The 20,893-nt window shown below is 39.7% G+C and overlaps 1 protein-coding gene across 1 annotated transcript; it reads right to left on the minus strand.

Annotated features, from left to right (window-relative positions):
* Nucleotides 1–5,899: 5,899 nt before the first annotated feature.
* LOC149752782 (cytochrome P450 81Q32-like) lies at nucleotides 5,900–8,439 on the minus strand. Its single transcript, XM_089925223.1, has 2 exons — nucleotides 7,292–8,439; nucleotides 5,900–6,659 (listed from the first exon to the last, which is right to left on the minus strand). The coding sequence occupies exons 1-2, from the start codon at nucleotides 8,291–8,293 to the stop codon at nucleotides 6,045–6,047; spliced, it is 1,617 nt and encodes a 538-aa protein (XP_089781349.1). The 5' UTR covers nucleotides 8,294–8,439; the 3' UTR covers nucleotides 5,900–6,044.
* Nucleotides 8,440–20,893: the final 12,454 nt, after the last annotated feature.

The raw sequence follows: 20,893 nt of genomic DNA on the forward strand, positions 1-20,893 counted from the left end.
GTTGCTTTCGTAAATAAATAAGATTGGTAAAGCGTCCTCGTCAGTGTGCTCCAATTCCAACCTTTGTGACGTAAATGAGAACGAAAGATTCCCATAGTACATGCAACGTTTGGAACTCTTTCTATCCATGAATGCAGTCGACAGTTGATATGTCCTTCTCCCACCTTAAAGAAGCTATGGCAAATATCTGGTCGATATCTATTGATTCCATGGAAGTAAATGGGCTTGGATAAGAGTTTTCTGTAATCAAATATGTTCTGATACATGTCCGACCTAACTGTAAATTGATCAACTTTGGATTTGGCAAACGAACAAGATGGGCCAACTTGGGTCAAACTGTTAGTCAGACTACTTCAAACCCAATGTGATAATAAGTCGATCTAATCCAAACAAACCTGAAGTTTATCTTGTAACAGAAACTCTGTTTCATCCTTATCAAAACAGAGTATTCTGAGTTATAACCATGGGCTGTAAACACTTATTTAAGTAAGGCAAAACCTCCCCGAATGCAAGGTAGAGAAGTTCATTTGTTCTAAAGCCATATTTCTTTCTCCCTGAGGTTTTGAAACCTCAACCCAAACAAGTCCTCAGAACTAGCACTACGTCCCGGGAAAAGTGGCGCGAGTGATCAGGAAGGCAGTGCAATAATGATCAAGAGGAATAATGTTTTCAAAAAGAAAGAAAAAGATTAAGAACAAACAAAATAACTGGAGAGAATTGGAGCAAACGATTTGATCATTATTTAAAACATTTTCTTCTTTACTTCAATCTCTTCTCCTCTCCCTCTTTCTTAATTCATTTTGATGCCCAACCTTATGTAGCTGCTCTCTTTGTAGCCCAGACTTGAACTAATCCTTTAAGATATATAATAGTTTCAACCCAATTCCAGAAAGTAAGTATAATACTCTCCTATTATTTCACATATACACACACACACACACACACACACACACACACACACACACACAAACACAAATACACATACACATACTGTATGATCTTTATTTAATTAATTTTACTTGTTTTTCTTTTCTATTTTGATGAGCTACCGTGGGTCTTGCTTAATTCACTTGCTAAACACTTAAAAATATATTCCCTCTAAATCCTTTTATTTTCTTTTTGAGAAACAAACTTCCTCTTAATTTGAAATCCAATATTAAAGTTATCAGTAAACTGATAAATTCAAACAGGCTATTTATGTTTAAAAAACGGCAGAAAGGGCATAAAAAAAAAAGTGCAGCTCATGAGATGTGTTATTATCAGTTTCGTTGATTTCCAAGGAAGAGATGATCCGAGAGTGTAAAGCCCTGAAGCTATTTGACTTAATTTTGTTTAAAAAAATAATATCATCTGCTGTAAATGTTTAGTTTTCCAAACCAGATGCATTTGGGCGGTGCAGAAAAAATGAAGAAGATAAAGTTTTCCCTCTAAAGGCTGTTGTCAAATTAACAGTTTTTGGAAAAAAAATAATATAATAAAAATATTGCCAAATGAACCGTTTTTGAAGACTTGCTCAAATGTTAGCCATATAAATATTGTGCGGGGAAATAGAAAACTGACCGGTTTTCTCACCGGCACCCCCCTTTTTTTTCTTGATAAAAAGGAAAGAAGTCCTGCCATATATTTTATTATGATAAAAAAAAGAAGAAAAAAATATTAAAAAAATTGGCAATTCCAGCCCCACCAAAGAAGGAATTATATCCTATATGGCGTGCACCAAGTGGTCGTTCATGCTGCCAATCACAACCGCTCATCTCAATCCATTACTACAGAAATGAACAGCTGTAATTGGCGACATGTATTGCCATTGTCATGTGGTACACGTCGTGTAGGATATAGTTTCTGTTAGCAAATAAACTAACCAATGACTCTTATCTTCTTGCAGAATTCATTTAGACAAATAAAGACTTTGACTCTCCAAAAACCAAACCAACATAGATATTATCTCCTACGCAGCCATCTTCTTAACAATTCTCCTCACCCTCTTCACCCTACTCCACCAAGGCAAGAACTCATCACCTTGTCCTCCCTCTCTCCCTACACTTGCCTATCTCCACCTCCTAAAGAAACCATTCCACTATTCCCTTCCTGCTCTCTCCACCCGTTATAGCCCAATTATCTCTATGCGCTTCGAATCCTAGCCCATGATGCCGCTGAGGAATGCCTCTCCAAGAACAATATTGTCATCTTCACCGACCATGCTGCCTCCTCGTCGGGAAACATCTTGGCTACAAAGACCCTACCATCGTATGGGCTTTCTATGGCCACAACTGGTGGATCCTCCAATGAATCGCCCGAGACAAAATCTTCTCAACAGCTCGACTCCACTTGTTCTCTGGTATATGGGGAGAGGAGGTCATGGTCTTGATTAGACGGCTTGTTATCAACTCTAACAACAAGGACTAGTTTGGGAATGTGTTGAGGATGATCAGCGGAAAGAGGTATTTTGAGGAGGATGGGGAAAAGTGTGAGGAGGCTAAGAGGTTTCAAGAGAATTTACAACCAATTCCCTCTATGCAAATCCAATTCAATGCATGCTTTCTCCTCTTCATATTTGATGTTGGAGCGCCTAGGACATACATGATGCTGCACAGATCACAAGTCCTAGCCCCATGGGTTACAGGTCCCAGCTACACAGGTTGCGGTCCCGTATATACAAGTCTCAAGACACGACTAGTTTTTGATAATTAGTTATTTTTCTGTATCGATTAAGAATGTTTGATGTTACTAAATTTTTAAAAAATTTGATTTTTGTAAGATTTTTTTTGAGCACTTTTGATGTTATTAGAAAAATTAGTACTTAGGATTGTTCAAGTTAGAATAAAACTTGAAATTCCATATTAGAAGGATAAAAAAAAAGTCCCCTTGTACTACTTAAAATACTCCTACTAGAGCTCTTTTTGTAATCATCTTAAGATTCTTGTGTTATTGATTAATGAGAAATCTCTTCTAAAAATTATTCTTGCCTTCTCTCTATTCTCTCTCTCTCTCTCTCTCTACTCTTTTTGGCAGATTCCTATGGTTTGCAAATGAACGTGAGAGCTATATGCTTAGAGTGGTAGCCCAAGATAGTGTTTTTGGTCTTGAAAGAGAGTGATTCATCCCTGCTTCTCTTCCAACGACTATTATACATTTTTGCAATGGGGTTTCTACTTCATCATAATCGATTGCACCGACATACCCTTCCTTCTTCAACTTTTGAGTCCAAGTTTCAATACCTCTTTGGCGTCAGTTGGTATCGAAGCATCATTTCAAAAAGCCGCTCATCATTGCAATGTCGAAATGTATGTTGAACATGAGCAAGATTTACAAGATATTGAAGTAAATGAATTTCATCATCGGCTTCAACAACTTCAATAAGAAAATCAGCGATTTCGATGACATCAAGATTTACATGAACGCCGACATCGTCAGGATTCCAATTACCACTCTGATAGAGAACTCTTTGATGATGAAAGCAAGTATTCCGATAAGAAACTAAAAGATTTCAACCCGTTCAATAACTGACAAGCGTCTTCATCGAGTGAAGAAGATACATGGCACCAATATGAACGAAGACCACATCACAACCATCATGACTTTGATATCAAAATAGGCATCTCCTACTTTGAAGGATGCCTGCAAGCTGATATCTTTGTTGGTTGGTTCCACACCGTCAAATGAGTTGTCGAGCTCAACAAAATTTGCCATGATCAATGTGTCAAGTTAGTCACCATCAAACTCTAGAAGTACATATTAATTTGGTTGAAGAATCTGAAGTGACAATGTGAGCATGAAGAATGTGGCAAGATACAAACATGAGACAAGATGCATCATGAACTCAAACATAAGTTTCTCCTTAAAGATTATCACCAAGAAAAATTCTAAAGTTCTACAATCTTTGACAGTGTGACATGACCGTAGAAGGCTACACAATAGAATTTGAGTAACTTTTTATGATATATGACATCAAAAAGCTCGAAGAGCAAACTATAGCGCGATATCTTAGAAGATTGAAGCCTAAAATTGAGCAAGTAACGCAATTGCAACCCTATTGAATGCTAAACGGCATGATACGATGGCCCAAAAGCCAGCACCTCCTAATTGTCTTAGATAAAGGATAAGGACATTCTTAGCAACCCTGAACCCTCGCAAGTATTTCAAGTACTAAGGCTTTCGGCATATTGCAGCTGCCCAAATAGAGAGCTCGTCTCTTTCATTGAAGAAGAATCTTGTGCGGAAGAACAAGCAGAGCAGCCGGTTAAGTGGGACAATAAAGATTAAGACGAAACATTGGTAGTGCATCTTATTGCAGCTGGTCATGATGTTCACATAGTTATGCATCAAATAAGTTGCGTGGGGCGAGCCAATTACGTGACGCCATTGTTACTTGGCTATCAATTACAACTTGTTCCTGGTAGAGAAATCGGCACTCCTGATTGGTATCTGCTTGATGAAAATGAAGTTCACCTTCGCACTGCATTGCCAAATAATGAGATGAAGTCCACATAGGGAACTGCATAATTTATTTGATCCGGTGGCATTTTTCGAGAGCTTGTCAACTCTTGCAAGCAGTGCTGATCCAGGAAAGGGTCCTGAGAAGTGCCAATTAAGGGAGCGGATTGCTGCTGCAGCACTCTTTAATTGGGAGGAAAAAATTTACACAGCAAGAGCACCTGGAAGGTTGGTCATCATGGATTTTGAATTGCAGATTATTCTGGCATACCAGAAGTTAGCTCTCAAAAGGTTGTAAAGCCAACAGTTCATGGAAGTGATGAGCTGAGTAGGCTTATTGCCACACCAGGAGATGCTTCCTTGGATGATTTATTTCAAGATCCAAACTAAACCATTTGACTGACTGGATCAAGTTGGGTCAAGTATATGAAAAATTATTTTAAATCAATTTGATAATTCAGGCTAAGGTGGGTGCAAACGTAGACCCAACATAATGTACTAGTTTCTATATCAAATCAAATATAGGATCAAGGTTAATGAATTAACTTTTTAAAATTGTACTATTCATTATACATTTAAAAGGTGAAAAAATAATCACATGGATAACAAGTAGAAAGAATTAGAAAACCAAAATTAATATAAATTTCTGCTATTAATATCGTTACCATTATTTAACTATTATTGGATCTTCGACGTAGATGAAAAAGCTTAATCCCGATCATACAAACATATGCATGGAATTCGATAATTATACATGGTTTAGGGTTGTTAAAGTAATGGATTTTTGGATTTTCAATCAGATTGGACCAAGCTTAGTCCCAATAAATTGAACCATTTTGGCCCAACTATTATATGGATCGAATTAAGTGTGAAAATATATGACATAGATTGACCCACATTTTCGAGCGAGTCATTTTTCTTGATCTTGATCTCGACCTGAACCACAAGTCTGAGCAATCAGTTGGACCACGTCGAATCCAGATGGAACCAGGTCAAGTTAAGGGTTAACCCAACTCATTTGCAGCCCTCAATGACGGTTCTTTGTGGAATGGATTGAGTTTACAATTTATAGGAGAACAGCGCATGAATTGAATCTGGTTAGTTGGGCCATTATGGGCTAAATTGAATGGATTAAAGATCTACAATAGCTTTTTGTTTCCAAAAGAAAACAATGTCGGTTCAATATATAGGGCAGATTCAATCAATGAATTTAGTATGAAAAAAAAGGGAATTGAATATATCCTTTCATCAGAGGTAAAATAAAAACAAAATCCTAAATCACTCAAGAGATCAACAAAAGCAATTGAAATAAGGAGGAGTAACTCATATGCTAAAACAGACTATGCTACTTCAATGAAGCAGATATAGCAGCAATATGAAAGAAGTTTGGCTCGAAAGGCCAGTAAGTAGCACAACTTCTTTCAAATTAATGCATTAATTCTCACTTCACTATAAAGACAATAAATTAGCCAAAGAAAACCATTGCACTCAATTAGATTTCATCCTTCCATGCTTCACTTGTTTGCAGCTTATGCATATATTTCACATAAATTTTAAAGTACGAATACATCATAAAAGTAGTTATTATAGGGAGATAAATTTGAGCATAGTCATATTTGAGAAAGAAGGTCGGTCATATTTCCACATGGCTTGTACAAGGCCTCCAAGGGTTCAGCCTTGGGCATAGTGAGCCCCAAGCCTTCAGTCATCTCCACCTCCTCCTCCCTCGTTCTCTTCCACTCAAAACACTGAATCAGAGACCCCAAGGCTAACCCCATAGTTCTCATGGCCAAGCCCTCCCCCGGGCACCTCCTCCTTCCAGACCCGAAGGGGATGTTCTTGTATCCCTCTGCGTCTCCTTCATCAAACCTCTCTGGCCTAAACTCCAAGGGATTCGTCCATAGCTGTGGGTCCCTTTGTATGGCATAAGCATTAACCAATAACATCGTGCCGCGTGGAACACTATATCCCTGTACGACACACTGCTCGGACGACTCGTGCGGCGGGAGGAGAGGGCCTGCTGGGAATAGACGAAGGGTTTCTTTGATGACATTCTGGAGGTAGTGGAGATTGGGAAGGTCATGGTCGGTGACCAAGCGGGCGTGACCCACTTGCGTGTCTATCTCGACTTTGGCCTTCTTTAATGCCTCTGGATGATTGAGAAGCAAAGCCAATGCCCACTCCATGGTTCCAGCAGAAGTGTCCGTTCCGGCTGCTATTAGGTTCTGAAACAAAATGACAGCCATTGTTAGATGCACGAAAACAAGATAAATAATATCACTAGATGAAGCCCACCAAGGTGCTGTTTTTTCGTTTTTTTCCTGCAAAGTAATTTGAAGAAGATGTTGTGTTTGATCCCAATGGATCCCATCCGAATATAGCACACACTAACCTAACACCAATTTTTATTATTATAGGATATTAATCTTGGTTCTGCATTCAAAATAAGGGCGTCCAATTTGGTGAAAGGATATGGATGAGCTTCCTATTTTATTTTATTGTTGTTCAAATAGGAGATAACAGTCTTCCTAATCTCCCTAATATTTGTCGTACATTTATGGATGGATTATATATTAATTTATTTAGTGGTTGCTGTTTTATGGAGGACGGAGAAGTACCCGGCCAACTTATTTTATTTTGAGTTTTAATGAATGTCACCTTCCCAATGTACCTTTCTTGCCAGAATCGGTGGAGAGGAAGAAAAATAAAGAAAGAATTCTATTCTATTCATTTAAACCTTTTTCCCCCGTGTCTCTCACTCGGAAAAACTTCCACTGTAGAGAATAGTTTGAATGGAGTTTATGATGATGCTTGGTGATAGAATTAGATCGAATCAAAGAAGCTACTATTAACGTACCAGAATCATTCCTTTGATGATCTCGTCGGTGTAGTAACCAGGCTCGGCCTCCTGCATCTCCAACATAACATCGATAATAGTTTTCTTTCCCTCTTCTTTTCCCCTCTTCTTTCTTCGCTCCTCCACCATCTCTTGGAACAACTCGTCCATCTCCCTCGCTAGCCTCGCGATCCTTTTCTCGGCACTGTTCCATCCTGCCCACCTCGCCCATGGCAAGAAGTCCTCCAAAGTCGATGACCCGCACAACAAAAACATCTCCTCTATAGCTCGACGGAACCGCCGCCCCTCCTCTGTCACCTCCGTCGCCTCCGCCCCGTAGTATCTCCTCCCGGCTATCATCTGCATGGTCACATTAAACGTCAGCTCCGAGAGCCTCGACTTCATCTCCACCTTCCGAAACTCGGCTTTATCTCCGTTGCCGAAGAGGTGGCCGAGGAGCGAGCGGACCTCGGCAGCACGGGAGGCAGAGAAGGAGGCAACCCGGGCGGGGGAGAAGATCTCGAGGGTGGCGATGCGGCGGAGGTTGCGCCAGTGGGGGCCATAGTTGGAGGAGCCGAGGCTGGTGCCGTCGTAGCCGAAGTACTTGAGAAAGAGGAGCGGGGGGCGGTTGGCGAAGGTGATGTCATTGACGGTGAAGCAGTCCTCGGCGGCGGAGGGGGAGGAGACGAGGAGTACGGGGCGGGAGCCGAAGCGGAGGAGGAGGAGAGGGCCGTGGCGGGCGGAGATGGCGGAGAGGGTGCGGTGGATGGGCTGGCGGAGGAGGTGGAGGTGGCCGACGACAGGGAGGGCGAGGGGGCCGGTGGGTGGACATCGGAGACGGGAGTTCTTAGATTGGAAGAAGCTTTTGGAAGTAAAGAGGAGGGCCAAGAAGAGCACCGCACAGCAGTAGAAGGTGGCCGTCTCCATTTCCTTTGATCTCCGCCACTGGACTGCCTCCGTCTCTTCCCTTATCCTTTCGTTTTCAAGCCGATGTGACCCTCCCAACCATTGAAACCCGGCCATTAGGATCCGGCTTTTACTTTTTTACCGTAACCATCAGAGCTCTGGATCCAGACAAAATAAAAAACAAAAACAAAAACCAGATCGGCCCTTTTGAAAAGAAAATCTCCGATCATTGCGTCTTCTCCCAACCAATTTATCGTCTGATTATTTTTTTTAATAAAATGGCCAGATCATATATATCTAATAATAAGAATACATGGCAGTCAACTCATCCACATTTCAGTTTTGGATGTGGAGCTGAGGGCCGCTTGGGTAGACCTCCGTCATGCCCGGTGTGTTTTACCGGCTAGTTTCATTGTCCTAGAGGGGGACTCTCGGCCACGATCATCAGCTGAATCCGGAGGGGGACCAAGGGGTAATGGTTGCATCCACCCTTTGCTCCAAGACATCTAAGCATTGGTGAGTGTTGGAACGGACTCACCAGAAGAGTCTGAGTCTTCTGCACAAGTGAAAGAGAAGCCCAATCCTAGAAATTCATAGCTGCCATAACAGCTACAAATTTGAATTTCAAATTCATTAAAATTTGGACTTACTAGACGAGGAATTCTTAGCTGTTATAACAGCTGCCAAATTTAGACTCACCAAAAGAGAAATTCTTAGCTATCATAACAGCTAAAAATTTGAATTTCAAATTCATTCAAATTTAAATTTTGAATATGCTATACTTGTATAAATATGTAAACATGATGAATGTAAAAAAGGGTGAAAATGAAAAGTTCTTTCTCTCAACTCTCATCTTGAATTTCTTTTTGGTATCAGAGCCCTAAGACAAACGTCGCACAATATGTCTTCTCCTCAATCTTCTACCTCCAATAACACAACAACCTCTCTTCCCAATTTCAATCCCAATTCCACTCCCAATATCTCCAAACTCACCCTCAACAACTATCCTATATGGAGAGCACAGATGCTGCCATACCTCAAAGGACAACAAGTATTCGGGTACATTGATGGCACTGCAAAAAAATCTCCTGCCGAGCTCACTGCACCTGACGGCTCTACCTCTCCAAATCGCGATTATGCTGTATGGGATAGACAAGACAATCTCATTCTTAGTGCAATCAACTCCTCACTCACCGATGAAATGCTCGCTCAAGTTGTCCACTGTACAACTTCTAGAGATGTTTGGTACGCCCTTGAAATTGCCTTTGCTACTCAATTCAGAGCCAAAGCCGTCCAAGTGCGGTCTTAACTTGCAACAACACTGAAAGGTAATATGTCGAGCATTGATTATTTCATGCATATCAAGAGACTCACCGATGAACTTGCCATAGCTGGTCAACCGATGATGTGTGATAACATCATAACCTACATACTTGCGGGTCTTGGCCCTGAGTACGACTCTATGGTTGCAATGATCAACTCCCGCCGGGACTCGATACAACTGGAAGAGGTATACTCCCTACTCCTTACTAGTGAGGCTTGCATCATCCACAACAACCAGCCCCCATCCTTACCCGGAGGTTATGCCAATGTTGCAACAAGGCAACAAAACAACACCTTGAGCTGAGGCTACGGCAATTCCAATAATTATCGAGGACAGCGGCGTGAGTAATATAATACTGACAAGGGTAATGGTCGAGGAAACAATTCCATCTCAAACCGCAATTCCTATGGTAACAATAACTCCTCACTTTGGTGCCAATTATGTCAAAAGCCTGGACACACAATCCACAAGTGCTTCCATCATTTTGATATCACCTCAATGAAAGAATCCACAAGCTATGGTCGCTTCCAATTAGCAAAACTCTAAGAATGATTGGCATCCCGACACTGGAGCTACTCATCATCTAACTTCCAATCTTAATAACCTCAATATTCGCAGCAATGAGTACAATGGATCTAATCAAATTCAAGTTGGCGATGACACAGGTTTGAACATTTCTCACTTTGGTACCGCTAAACTATCTACTCCCTCTCATTCTTTCATATTAGATCAAGTTCTTGTTGTCCCTCAAATTAAAAAGAACCTACTTTCTGTTCATAAGTTTGCTCCTGACAATCACGTTTACTTTGAATTTCATGACAACTTTTTTCGGATAAAGGATTACTCGGGGAGCATCCAGCATAAAGGCCATCTACAAGATGGTTTTTATTATTTTTTAAAGCCCTTTCAACAGCAATCTCCTTCAGCCTTTGTTGGTGTTCGATTCTCCATAACTGATTGGCATCGTAGGTTGGGACATGCGTCCTTTCCCACTGTTAATCATGTTATCTCAGCAAATAAACTTCTAGTTGGTAGAATAAGAGGCAACATGTTTGCCCTGAGTGTTAGAAGGCTAAAAGCCATAATTTGCCTTTTCATGCTTCTACTTTTCAAGCTTCAAAACCTTTAGAATTACTATATTCTGATGTCTGGGAACCAAGTTCGGTCATTTCAAGTTATGGATCACGTTGCTATGTTTGTTTCCTTGATGCTTTCACCAAATTTATTTAACTCTTTCCAAATAAACAAAAATCAGATGTTGAATCAATTTGTCTTCAGTTCCAAAAACATGTAGAACTCCACTTTGACACTAAGATAAAAGCTATACAAACTGATTGGGGAGGCGAACATCGTCGCCTTAATCAATTTTTTAAAACATGTGGGATTCATCATCGATTAGCATGTCCTTATACACATGAACAAATGGGCTCCATTGAAAGGCGTCATAGGCAAATCGTTGAATGGGTTTAGCTTTGTTAACTCACTCCAATATTCCACAATCATACTGGGAAGATGCGTTTTTAACAGCTACCTATATTATTAATCGATTGCCCACAAAAATTCTCTAACAAAAATCGCCTTTCGAAATGGCCTATAACAAGAAACCTGACTATCAATTCATGTGTGTCTTTGGATGTGCCTGTTGGCCAAATTTGAGAGCATACAACAAACATAAAATTGATTTTCGCTCAAAAACATGTGTCCTTATTGGCTACAGTCTCTGCCACCAGGGCTAGAAATACCTCTTTTTGTCCACTAGAAAAATTTTTGCGTTCAAACACGTAGTCTTCAATAAAAACGTATTTCCTTTTGCCTCCCACACTCTAAATAAAAGTCCATCAAATCCTGATGTCATACCTTTGCCCTCCACCATAAATATATCCCCTAGTTTTTTGAGTTTATCAACTAACCATGTAGGTACCATTCAGTCTTCTCCTGTGACCATGCCACTTGAATCTAATCAAATCTCTGGTACTGAACGTGGGAATATAGAAACAGAAGTTGATGGAACTCCTGCAAGGGATATTGACCCCAGCTCAAATGCTGCTGTTGCACAGACCGACCAACACACTATTCTGCTGCCACAACAACCAACTCATCGCATGACTACACGATCTCAGACAAACTCTCTTAAATTGAAGCAACCATTTGTTGGCATGATAAAATATCCATTGCCAAAAGCTCTTCTTACAGAATCATTGCCTAAACTTACATAACCCACATCATACACTGAAACTTCCAAACATGCACATTGGAGGGAGGCTATGAATCAAGAATTTGATGCCTTGATGCACAACGGTACTTGGACCTTGCTACCACCTCCAACAGATGCCAACTTGGTTGGTTGCAAGTGGATATACCGAATTAAGAAGAAAGCTGATGGCACAATAGAGAGATTCAAAACCCGCGTGGCAGCAAAAGGTTACCACCAACAACAAGAAGTCGATTTTCCCGACACTTTCAGCCCGGTTGTCAAACCGGCAACTATTAGGCTTATTTTGTCCATTGCAGTGTCCAGAAACTAGTGCCTTCATCAAATTGATATTCAAAATGCTTTTCTACACGGTATGTTCAAGAAGACGTGTATATGAGCCAACCACTTGGCTTCACACATCCAGACTTTCCTCACCATATTTGTAAGCTTCATAAAAGCTTGTATGAACTACGTCAAGCTCCCCAGGCCTGGTTCTCATGCTTGACAGATAAGCTGCAGAGTTATGGCTTCATTGGCTCCAAAGCGAACAGTTCTTTGTACACATTGCATCGAGGTCAGCTTCATATCTACTTCCTCATTTATGTTGACAACATAATTATCACTGGGTCTGATGCTCATGAAGTCACCAAAATCATCAACCTGCTCGGCCAAGATTTTTCCGTCAAAGACCTCGGCAACTTAAGTTTTTTTCTTGGAGTGGAAGCCTTACAGACACCCTCTGGTCTCTTTCTCACTCAACAAAAGTATATCGTTGATCTTTTACAAAAGGTCTCTCTAGACAAAGTTAAACCTTGCAGCACCCTGAAGTCTACTTTCTGTCAGTTATCAAAATTTAAAGGTCAAGAATTTGATGATCCCCATCTCTATCGAAGTACTGATGGCGCCTTATACTATTTGGGCCTTACCAGACCAGACAGAGTCAGCAAATATATGCATCAACCTCGGGTACCTCAATGGCAAGTTGTTAAAAGAATACTAAGATATCTCAAAAACACAATTTCCTATGGTCTCCACTTCTCCTCTCATTCGCGTCACACTCTACATTGTTACACCGACATTGATTAGGCCGGGAACTGTGATGACAGAAGAAGTGTTGGTGCTTATTGTGTTTTTCATGGTGCAAAACTAGTTAGTTGGAGCTGCAGAATCAGAATACAAATCCCTGTCCAACACCGTTGCGGAGCTTCAATGGTTGCAGTCCATACTTAACGATCTTCATTTGCCCTTACAGAAAACTCCTACATTGTGGTGTGACAACATAGGTGCTACCTACCTCTCCTCCAATTTAGTCTTCCATGCCAGAACGAAGCATATTGAAATTAGTTTCCATACCGTGCGAGAACAGGTGATGAAGAAACAACTAAGAGTGTCATTTTTATCGTCAAAAGATCAGACTATCAGTAGTGAGGTTCACGCATCTTCGAGACAATCTTCATGTGTAAGAACTGCACATTCGATTGTGGGGGCGTGTTGAAACGGACTCACCAGAAGAGTCCGAGTCTTCTGCACAAGTGAAGGAGAGCCCAATCCCAGAAATTCATAGCTGCCATAACAGCTGCAAATTTGAATTTTAAGTTCATTCAAATTTGAATTTCAAATTCATTCCAATTTGGACTCACCAGAAGAGAAATTCTTAGCTGTCATAACAGCTGCCAAATTTGGACTCACTAGAATAAAAATTTTAGCTGTCATAACAGCTAAAAATTTGAATTTCAAATTAATTCAAATTTAAATTTTGAATACGCTATACTTGTATAAATATGTAAACGTGATGAATGTAAAAAAGGTGAAAACGAAAAGTTCTTTCTCTCAACTCTCATCTTGAATTTCTTTAGTGAGGGACGGAGGGGCCTTCCAGACCAAGCATGTTTTTCGTGAAGCCAATAGGGCTGCAGACTGGGTGGCTGATTATGTAGCCAGTCACTCTAGCAGTACCCTATGGGCTGGAGATGGGGAGCTGCCCATGGCACTCCGAAGTTTTTTCTTTTTATTTTATTGGGTGTATCCATACTCGTTAGGTATGATCCACCCGCCTTAGCAAAAAAAAAAAATACATCCACTAAAATTATTAAATAAAATTTTACAGAGCGCAATTGGGTCCACAGTATTCTGTCAGAATACTCCACCAAATAAGAAAAAACCAATCTGCAGTCGTATTCGCCTTCTAGTAGACATGCCTAGTACCTAGGAGTACACGATCCCTCGAAATTCTCCAAATGTCATGTAGGAGCAGGTGTGCGTTAGTTGTCCCCGCCTCGCTCTGAATCCACCCAACAACAACAGCTAAATCACCTTCAATGGCTATGAGGTCGGCCCTCAATATCTACCTCATATGAATCTTGCCTACTGAGGCCACCCTCAGGTCCACCCTAGAAACTGAGATATCGAAGGTCGAACTCCCACTAACAGCTAACATCCAAGAGTCCACAAATTCAGCTCGTCTCTATTCACGCCACCATCAAAGCTGACCGTAAGAAAGTTCAAGGGCGGAGGTTCCTAGATGATAACAACCAACCAAGGTCTGATCTACTTCGTGGTAGATGTGCGTTGCCATAAAAAAAAAAATTATACCTAATGACATATTATGTAAAATTATCTAAATATCAAAAAAAATATAAAGAAAATATTTTAGAAGAAGCTAGAAAACAAGGAAAACTTAGCTTTTAGTTTGTTCGCTTTTTTATAAAGCGGGAGCAAGATCAAACATGCCCCCAACTGTCACAATCTTTTAATTCACGAGAATCCTCAAGGCCAATTTGTTGATGGCCAACTCTTTGACTCTCTTGAGCTTGCAATTTTATTGATATATAGCACCTATACCGCGGAGCGCTAATTTCCGTGGCTGATAATACCTTCCACATCTTAGATGAGAGATCTCGGGGGGGTTTGAATCTGAATGCCGTTTGCCTTTAGATTCTTTGCCCCTATTTGCTCTAAATAAATCTCCCGGTTCCATGAGCTTTTTGATTTCTCCCTGCCTGAGAGCCTAAATAATTAAAAAGTAAACAAATAAAGCTTCGGCCCAAGTTGTAGGAAGTTCCCATAACTGGAGTATGTCGTAGAATCTAGATAAGATCAATCTCTTTGGAACACTGGATGTGTCCCATTGTAGGAATTTTTTTTTTAAGGAATTTCACTCTATTGTAAGAATATTTCACGATTAGATCTTTAACAAGAGAATTCCACGTTGTTCTATCATTACATGGAAGCCCATATTGAAATTAAAGTGGCTTTAGGATGGAGTTGCTTTCGTAAATAAATAAGATTGGTAAAGCGTCCTCGTCAGTGTGCTCCAATTCCAACCTTTGTGACGTAAATGAGAACGAAAGATTCCCATAGTACATGCAACGTTTGGAACTCTTTCTATCCATGAATGCAGTCGACAGTTGATATGTCCTTCTCCCACCTTAAAGAAGCTATGGCAAATATCTGGTCGATATCTATTGATTCCATGGAAGTAAATGGGCTTGGATAAGAGTTTTCTGTAATCAAATATGTTCTGATACATGTCCGACCTAACTGTAAATTGATCAACTTTGGATTTGGCAAACGAACAAGATGGGCCAACTTGGGTCAAACTGTTAGTCAGACTACTTCAAACCCAATGTGATAATAAGTCGATCTAATCCAAACAAACCTGAAGTTTATCTTGTAACAGAAACTCTGTTTCATCCTTATCAAAACAGAGTATTCTGAGTTATAACCATGGGCTGTAAACACTTATTTAAGTAAGGCAAAACCTCCCCGAATGCAAGGTAGAGAAGTTCATTTGTTCTAAAGCCATATTTCTTTCTCCCTGAGGTTTTGAAACCTCAACCCAAACAAGTCCTCAGAACTAGCACTACGTCCCGGGAAAAGTGGCGCGAGTGATCAGGAAGGCAGTGCAATAATGATCAAGAGGAATAATGTTTTCAAAAAGAAAGAAAAAGATTAAGAACAAACAAAATAACTGGATAGAATTGGAGCAAACGATTTGATCATTATTTATAACATTTTCTTCTTTACTTCAATCTCTTCTCCTCTCCCTCTTTCTTAATTCATTTTGATGCCCAACCTTATGTAGCTGCTCTCTTTGTAGCCCAGACTTGAACTAATCCCTTAAGATATATAATAGTTTCAACCCAATTCCAGAAAGTAAGTATAATACTCTCCTATTATTTCATATATATATATATACACACACACACACACACAAACACAAATACACATACACATACTGTATGATCTTTATTTAATTAATTTTACTTGTTTTTCTTTTCTATTTTGATGAGCTACCGTGGGTCTTGCTTTATTCACTTGCTAAACACTTAAAAAAATATTCCCTCTAAATCCTTTTATTTTCTTTTTGAGAAACAAACTTCCTCTTTCAGGAAGGACAGCTGAGACAGAGAGGTGGGCTCGTAATCTGATGCGGGAAGTTGTTGGATTGGATAATTTGAAATCCAATATTAAAGTTATCAGTAAACTGATAAATTCAAACAGGCTATTTATGTTTAGAAAACGGCAGAAAGGGCACAAAAAAAAAAAGTGCAGCTCATGAGATGTGTTATTATCAGTTTCGTTGATTTCCAAGGAAGAGATTATCCGAGAGTGTAAAGCCCTGAAGCTATTTGACTTAATTTTGTTTAAAAAAATAATATCATCTGCTGTATATGTTTAGTTTTCCAAACCAGATGCATTTGGGCGGTGCAGAAAAAATGAAGAAGATAAAGTTTTCCCTCTAAAGGTTGTTGTCAAATTAACAGTTTTTGGAAAGAAAAAATAATATAATAAAAATATTGCCAAATGAACAGTTTTTGAAGACTTGCTCAAATTTTAGCCATATAAATATTGTGCGGGGAAATAGAAAACTGAACGGTTTTCTCACCGGCACCCCCCTTTTTTTTCTTGATAAAAAGGAAAGAAGTCCTGCCATATATTTTATTATGATAAAAAAAAGAAGAAAAAAATATAAAAAAATTGGCAATTCCAGCCCCACCAAAGAAGGAATTATATCCTATATGGCGTGCACCAAGTGGTCGTTCATGCTGCCAATCACAACCGCTCATCTCAATCCATTACTACAGAAATGAGCAGCTGTAATTGGCGACATGTATTGCCATTGTCATGTGGTACACGTCGTGTAGGATATAGTTTCTGTTAGCAAATAAACTAACCAATGACTCTTATCTTCTTGCAGAATTCATTTAGACAAATAAAGACCTTGACTCTCCAAAAACCAAACCAACATAGATATTATCTTCTACGCAGCCATCTTCTTAACAATTCTCCTCACCCTCTTCACCCTACTCCACCAAGGCAAGAACTCATCACCTTGTCCTCCCTCTCTCCCTACACTTGCCTATCTCCACCTCCTAAAGAAACCATTCCACCATTCCCTTCCTGCTCTGTCCACCCGTTATAGCCCAATTATCTCTATGCGCTTCGAATCCTAGCCCATGATGCCGCTGAGGAATGCCTCTCCAAGAACAATATTGTCATCTTCACCGACCATGCTGCCTCCTCGTTGGGAAACATCTTGGCTACAAAGACCCTACCATCGTATGGGCTTTCTATGGCCACAACTGGTGGATCCTCCAATGAATCGCCCGAGACAAAATCTTCTCAACAGCTCGACTCCACTTGTTCTCTGGTATATGGGGAGAGGAGGTCATGGTCTTGATTAGACGGCTTGTTATCAACTCTAACAACAAGGACTAGTTTGGGAATGTGTTGAGGATGATCAGCCGAAAGAGGTATTTTGGGGAGGATGGGGAAAAGTGTGAGGAGGCTAAGAGGTTTCAAGAGAATTTACAACCAATTCCCTCTATGCAAATCCAATTCAATGCATGCTTTCTCCTCTTCATATTTGATGTTGGAGCGCCTAGGACACACATGATGCTGCACAGATCACAAGTCCTAGCCCCATGGGTTACAGGTCCCAGCTACACAGGTTGCGGTCCCGTATATACAAGTCTCAAGACACGACTAGTTTTTGATAATTAGTTATTTTTCTGTATCGATTAAGAATGTTTGATGTTACTAAATTTTAAAAAAATTTGATTTTTGTAAGATTTTTTTTTTTTGAGCACTTTTGATGTTATTAGAAAAATTAGTACTTAGGATTGTTCAAGTTAGAATAAAACTTGAAATTCCATATTACAAGGATAAAAAAGGAGTCCCCGTGTACTACTTAAAATACTCCTACTAGATCTCTTTTTGTAATCATCTTAAGATTCTTGTGTTATTAATTAATGAGAAATCTCTTCTAAAAATTATTCTTGCCTTCTCTCTATTCTCTCTCTCTCTACTCTTTTTGGCAGATTCCTATGGTTTGCGAACGAACGTGAGAGCTATATGCTTAGAGTGGTAGCCTAATATAGTGTTTTCGGCCTTGAAAGAGAGTGATTCATTCTTGCTTCTCTTCCAACGACTATCATACATTTTTGCAATGGGGTTTCTACTTCATCATAATGATTGCACCGACATACCCTTGCTTCTTCAACTTGTGAGTCCAAGTTTCAATACCTCTATGGCGTCAGTTGGTATCGAAGCATAGTTTCAAAATGCCGCTCATCATTGCAATGTCGAAATATATGTTGAACATGAGCAAGATTTACAAGATATTGAATAGATGAATTTCATCAGCGGCTTCAACAACTTCAATAAGAAAATCAGCGATTTCGATGACATCAAGATTTACATGAACGCCAACATCGTCAGGATTCCAATTACCACTCTGATAGAGAACTCTTTGATGATGAAAGCAAGTATTCCGATAAGAAACTAAAAGATTTCAACCCGTTCTATAACTGACAAGCGTCTTCATGGAGTGAAGAAGATACATGGCACCAACATGAACGAAGACCACATCACAACCATCATGACTTTGATATCAAAATAGACATCCCCGACTTTGAAGGATGCCTGCAAGCTGATATCTCTGTTGGTTGGTTCCACACCGTCAAATGAGTTGTCGAGCTCAACAAAATTTGCCATGATCAATGTGTCAAGTTAGTCACCATCAAACTCTAGAAGTACACATTAATTTGGTTGAAGAATCTGAAGTGACAATGTGAGCATGAAGAATGTGGCAAGATATAAACGTGAGTCAAGATGCATCGCGAACTCAAATATAAGTTTTTCCCTGAAGATTACCACCAAGAAAAATTCTAAAGCACTACAATCTTTGATAGTGTGACATGACCGTAGAAGGCTACACAATAGAATTTGAGTAACTTTTTATGATATGTGACAACAAAAAGCTCGAAGAGCAAACTATAGCGCGATATCTTAAAAGATTGAAGCCTAAAATTGAGCAAGTAACGCAATTGCAACCCTATTGAATGCTAAACGGCATGATACGATGGCCCAAAAGCCAGCACCTCCTAATCGTCTTACATAAGGAATAAGGACATTCTTAGCAACCCTGAACCCTCGCAAGTATTTCAATTACTAAGGCTTTCGGCATATTGCAGCTGCCCAAATAGAGAGCCCGTCTCTTTCATTGAAGAAGAATCTTGTGCAGAAGAACAAGCAGAGCAGCCGGTTAAGTGGGACAATAAAGATTAAGACGGAACATGGGTAGTGCATCTTATTGCAGCTGGTCATGATGTTCACATAGTTATGCATCAAATAAGTTGCGTGGGGCGAGCCAATTACGTGACGCCATTGTTACTTGGCTATCAATTACAACTTGTTCCTGGTAGAGAAATCGGCACTCCTGATTGGTATCTGCTTGATGAAAATGAAGTTCACCGTCGCACTGCATTGCCAAATATTGAGATGAAGTCCACATAGGGAACTGCATAATTTATTTGATCCGGTGGCATTTTTCGAGAGCTTGTCAACTCTTGCAAGCAGTGCTGATCCAGGAAAGGGTCCTGAGAAGCACCAATTAAGCGAGCGGATTGCTGCTGCAACACTCTTTAATTGGGAGGAAGAAATTTACGCAGCAAGAGCACCTGGAAGGTTGGTCATCATGGATTTTGAATTGCAGATTATTCTGGCATACCAGAAGTTAGCTCTCAAAAGGTTGTAAACCCAGCAGTTCATGGAAGTAATGAGCTGAGTAGGCTTATTGCCGCACCAGGAGATGCTTCCTTGGATGATTTATTTCAAGATCCAAACTAAACCATCAAGTTGGGTCAAGTATATGAAAAATTATTTTAAATCAATTTGATAATTCAGGCTAAGGTGGGTGCATACGTAGACCCAACATAATGTATTAGTTTCTATATCAAATCAAATATAGGATCAAGGTTAATGAATTAACTTTTTAAAATTGTACTATTCATTATACATTTAAAAGGTGAAAAAATAATCACATGGATAACAAGTAGAAAGAATTAGAAAACCAAAATTAATATAAATTTCTGCTATTAATATCGTTACCATTATTTAACTATTATTGGATCTTCGACGTAGACGAAAAAGCTTAATCCCCATCATACAAACATATGCATGGAATTCGATAATTATACATGGTTTAGGGTTTTTAAAGTAATGGGATTTTGGATTCAATCAGATTGGACCAAGCTTAGTCCCAATAAATTGGGCCATTTTGGCCCAACTATTATATGGATCGAATTAAGTATGACAATATATGACCTAGATTGACCCACTTTTTCGAGCAAGTCATTTTTCTTGATCTTGATCTCGACCTAAACCACAAGTCTGAGCAATCGGTTGGACCACGTCGAATCCAGATGGAACCAGGTCATGTTAAGGGTTAACCCAACTCATTTGCAGCCCTCAAGGATGGTTCTTTGTGGAATGGATTGAGTTTACAATTTATAGGAGAACAGCGCGAGTTGAATCAGGTTAGTTGGGCTTGCAAGCAAAAACAAATTATGGGCTGAATGGATTAAAATCTACAATAGCTTTTTGTTTCCAAAAGAAAACAATGCTGGTTCAATATATAGGGCAGATTCAATCAATGAATTTAGTATGAGAAAAAAAGGAATTGAATACATCCTTTCATCAAAGGTAAAATAAAAACAAAATCTTAAATCACTAGAGAGATCAACAAAAGCAATTGAAATAAGGAGGAGTAAGTATATGCTAAAACAGACTATGCCAATTCAGTAAAGCAGATGTAGCAGCAATATGAAAGAAGTTTGGCTTCGAAAGGCCAGTAAGTAGCACAACTTCTTTCAAATTAATGCATTAATTCTCACCTCACTAAAAAGACAATAAA

The sequence above is a fragment of the Phoenix dactylifera genome, chromosome 9 (genome assembly GCF_051530095.1).
Source record: "Phoenix dactylifera cultivar Ajwa chromosome 9, Ajwa_hap1_PhDact_Kaust_v1.1, whole genome shotgun sequence".
NCBI classification, from domain to species: domain Eukaryota; kingdom Viridiplantae; phylum Streptophyta; class Magnoliopsida; order Arecales; family Arecaceae; genus Phoenix; species Phoenix dactylifera.

Bases quoted from the DNA above. Each gene is read 5' to 3' on its own strand.
- LOC149752782 (XM_089925223.1), bottom strand. From the start codon at position 8,293: ATGGCCGGGTTTCAATGGTTGGGAGGGTCACATCGGCTTGAAAACGAA. The intron at 6,660-7,291 runs GTACGTTAATAG...ATTTTGTTTCAG, and splicing joins TCATCAAAGGAATGATTCTG to AACCTAATAGCAGCCGGAAC.